Consider the following 3,563-nt stretch of genomic DNA (forward strand, 5'->3'; position numbering starts at 1 on the left):
ATTATTACCATATATGACCTACTGTGTGTAAATATGGGGAAATGCCTGTAAAACAAACACACTCCCTATTCTAAAACTACAAAAAAAAGCAATCCGAATTATTAATAGATCAAAATATACGGAACCCACAAATCTACTATTTATCAAATTAAATGCGATGAAATTTTATGACCTGGTTGACTTTAAAATCGCCCAATTAATGTACAAAGCACACAATAACCTGCTCTGCCAAAACATTCTGAAGTTTTTCGAAATTCGAGAAAGCTGCTGTGATTTAAGAGGTACCAACTTATTCAAAAAACTCAAAACAAGAACAAAAATCAAGCAAAGAAGTGTATCTGTCAAAGGTGTTAATCTGTGGAATAATTTCGAAACGGACCTGAAAATGAGTAAATCGCTTGCTGAGAAATGTACAAACAACCTACATCAATCAGAGTTAAGGTGATAAATTCTAAACATTAATTAAACATAATAATAAATCAGAATTAAGTTGATAAATAGAGAAAGGTACTGCAATATCCATTATGAATACAAGAGAAAATTGACATAAGAGTGCCAGGGTGTGTATGTATAAAATCCCGATACAAAGCAAAAGTTGTAAAAATATCACGGTTAAGGGTAAAAGCATGAGCCTTTATGGAGACTTCTTCCTTCTTTCTTTCTTTCTTTCTTTCTTTTGTGATTGATATAAAAATGATCTATTTATATATAAACAAATAACACGGGGTAGGACTAGATAAGGTTTTTACTTCTTCCTACTCCCTTGAACATAATAATTCTGTTGAATAATGACTGATTTCTCTTTCCTTTTTACTATTTTACTTACCTTACTTTCTGTCAATTTATTACTGTATATGTTTTTATGTTCAATAAACAAACAAAACGAATAAAACGAATAAAAAAACTTGAAGGTCTCAACGGTTAATACAGGGCAGTTGGATAGGCAGTTGTGGCGAAGGATGTTTCCTGAAGTCCACGATCATCTCTACAGTCTTGAGCATGTTCAGCTCCAGGTTGTGTTGGCTGTACCAATGTGCCTGTTGTGGACATCCACGCTTGATTGGTTTAGAAAATACTGTACATATGCTTTTAGCAGGTTATCTGCAATTGCGTTGACCCACCGTTTAGCGGTTAGATGTGCCAGCGGTGGCAATAGACGTTATTTTATTGTTTAACTCACCCGGGTATGTCACTGAAGTTCGGCCCGCTGTAGAAGGGATGGGCAAATGACAACCCTTTTTTTGTAACAGGTAGATTCTATGTCCATACGTGCTGCTGAACACAAATCCAACAATCATTTTGACTAATGATGAAGATTGATATTGGTGGCAGGAAAATGGCTTTTTCGGTCATAATTTATTTGGAAGGTGCATAAAAGTGATGTGTAAAATGTCTTCTGTTTTTGAGGTTGCTGAATTCAAACAGTGGCAAATGGGCCTTTCACTTGTACAGCACTTTTCCACCTACAATTTTGAGTCTAAAATAATTTCATTAATTATCTCAGTTCAATCAATGAACAACATAAAAATGATAAAATTGATGTGTCCATTTGTGTCCAGCACACACGGACGCATCAGTGTACCCAAGAACAACCCAACAAGGGGGCTGATGATACCTTCCTTGAAAGGAAGGAGGTTTTCTTGTACTTGTTTTTAGCAATCGCTGCGGTTTGCTGCTTTCAGGCCGTGAGACACGTGAGGAAGACGGTCCACGAGGTTATGACCTTTTCGCACCCCCACGATGGGAGCAAAGCTGTCTGTGGAAGATGAGCTGGCGCAAACGCCGGAGGTGCTGTCAACAATCAGTGGTAGGAAACCATTACTTCGCCTTTATTGCTGATGTGGTTACTTCTACCAGGTCTCCCATCATTAGGCAACCTTCTCCTTGAAGGTATTTTGCCTTTTTTCCACTCCGTGGGCTCTACTTCCGCTAGTAGGAGCAAAGCAACCGACCACAGGCATCAGTGGAGAGGGTCCAATGCAGGGTGATAAGCCCCAGCCCACTGGTTGTCATTCGAATGAAAGCTAACTGGGCAGGCCCACTGCATGAGACAGATACACCCTTAAAAAGAGCCCCTTTTACCATGGTAGGAAGTATGATGTCTAATGACAATGCAATTCCTGATCCTTGAGATAGTTTGTTGAAAGCATGCCACAGATGCGTGACAGTCTGTTATGTTAAATGGGCCAATGGCAAGCCCAACTTTTGAAATTACAATGACCAGTGGGATGGATCTTCATATCGTCACGTGGGTCTGTTAATTTGACAAATTATTGATCATTGTAAATTGAAAATGGCATGCTCTCCTTGACAATGTAACGTTAATGGCTCAACAAACATGCCACTTTTCGGTTTCCTGAAAAGTGATGGTTTTGGCGATGCAAAGATGCTGCCCGTCGTCAGTGATAAGCAACCAAACTATGCAATGAATTGACTTTTACACTTGACTTATGCATATAACTGAAATGTTCTCCATAATTAAGCTAGCACTTGGCACTGTCATGTTCCGTATTTGGCAGCAGGTGGCAGGCGTTCATTCTGCTGCCTGCACACCTGCTGCCTATTTGTTAATGATTACACCTGCTATTTCTAAGCACTCCGGCTTCCGATTCATTGCCGGAGTATTGCATGCCGTGCCACTGTGATTGCCCATGTTTGTAAACCTTATTCGTATTCAATTGTTGTTCGCTACACTTTCGTCATCCCATTGGGATTATTTAAAGACGCATATTTGATCGAGTAAATTGTCTTATCTTTTTCCTTGCCGTTTTTTGCAAGCGCTTTGTTTTTTCTCGTTACATTATTTCCTGGTTCTCATTTTGACCAGCGTTTTCTGTTTTCCATTAGACGGTGTTTTCGTTTGTAATAAATATTATTTTTTGAGACGAAGTGTCTGCTACTTCGGGGATCCACTTATTCTCGTTCACTCTGTTGCATACGAAGCAGTTCTTTTTTCCTGCCTTGTACGCAACGTGACAGAATACTCCGGCCACCATGGATCCCGCAGACATTGATAAGGTTTTGTCCGCTCTGTCCCGTCTAGAGCAATTTACGAGTCAGCAGAGCCGAGCCATTACGGAGCTTCGCGGCGCGGTTTCCATGCTGGCTCACAGGTTTGATGATTTCGAGCCTCGTTTAGTGGTTTTAGAAGGACGGAGAGCACCTCCCCCGGTGGTTCAACTTACCACTACGGAGGTACCCGTCTCTTCCCCTACCGTAAGTAGGGAACCGATGCTCCCACACCCACCACGTTATGGTGGTGAGCACGGTCAGTGCGGGCACTTCCTCCACCAGTGCTCGCTCATTTTCGACCAGCAACCTTCCGTTTATATTAACGATAATGCGAAGGTTGCCTATATCATGAGCCTATTAACTGGTCAGGCGGCGTCATGGGCAATTTCGGTGAGCGAAGCACAACCGAGCCTCCGGTCTTCCTACCCCGGCTTCGTGGCCGCGTTTCGTCGGGTGTTCCACCATCCCGTACGGGGAAGAGAGGCTGAAGGCCGGCTACTTGAGCTCCGCCAAGGAAGACAATCCGTGGCGAACTACTCAATTGAGTTTCG

At 41.9% G+C, this 3,563-nt stretch overlaps 1 protein-coding gene across 1 annotated transcript in view; it reads left to right on the forward strand.

The window, feature by feature from the left end:
- Positions 1-3,563, forward strand: part of mcf2la (mcf.2 cell line derived transforming sequence-like a) — a 60,003-nt gene that overhangs the window by 4,439 nt on the left and 52,001 nt on the right. Inside the window, exon 2 of the mRNA XM_019878417.1 lies at positions 1,683-1,807. Coding sequence (XP_019733976.1) covers positions 1,741-1,807 — 67 coding nt within the window. The 5' untranslated portion in view covers positions 1,683-1,740. The remainder of the gene's footprint in view (positions 1-1,682; positions 1,808-3,563) is intronic.

Source organism: Hippocampus comes, unplaced genomic scaffold, assembly GCF_001891065.2.
Source record: "Hippocampus comes isolate QL1 unplaced genomic scaffold, H_comes_QL1_v1.1 scaffold345, whole genome shotgun sequence".
Taxonomy (NCBI): Eukaryota; Metazoa; Chordata; class Actinopteri; order Syngnathiformes; family Syngnathidae; genus Hippocampus; species Hippocampus comes.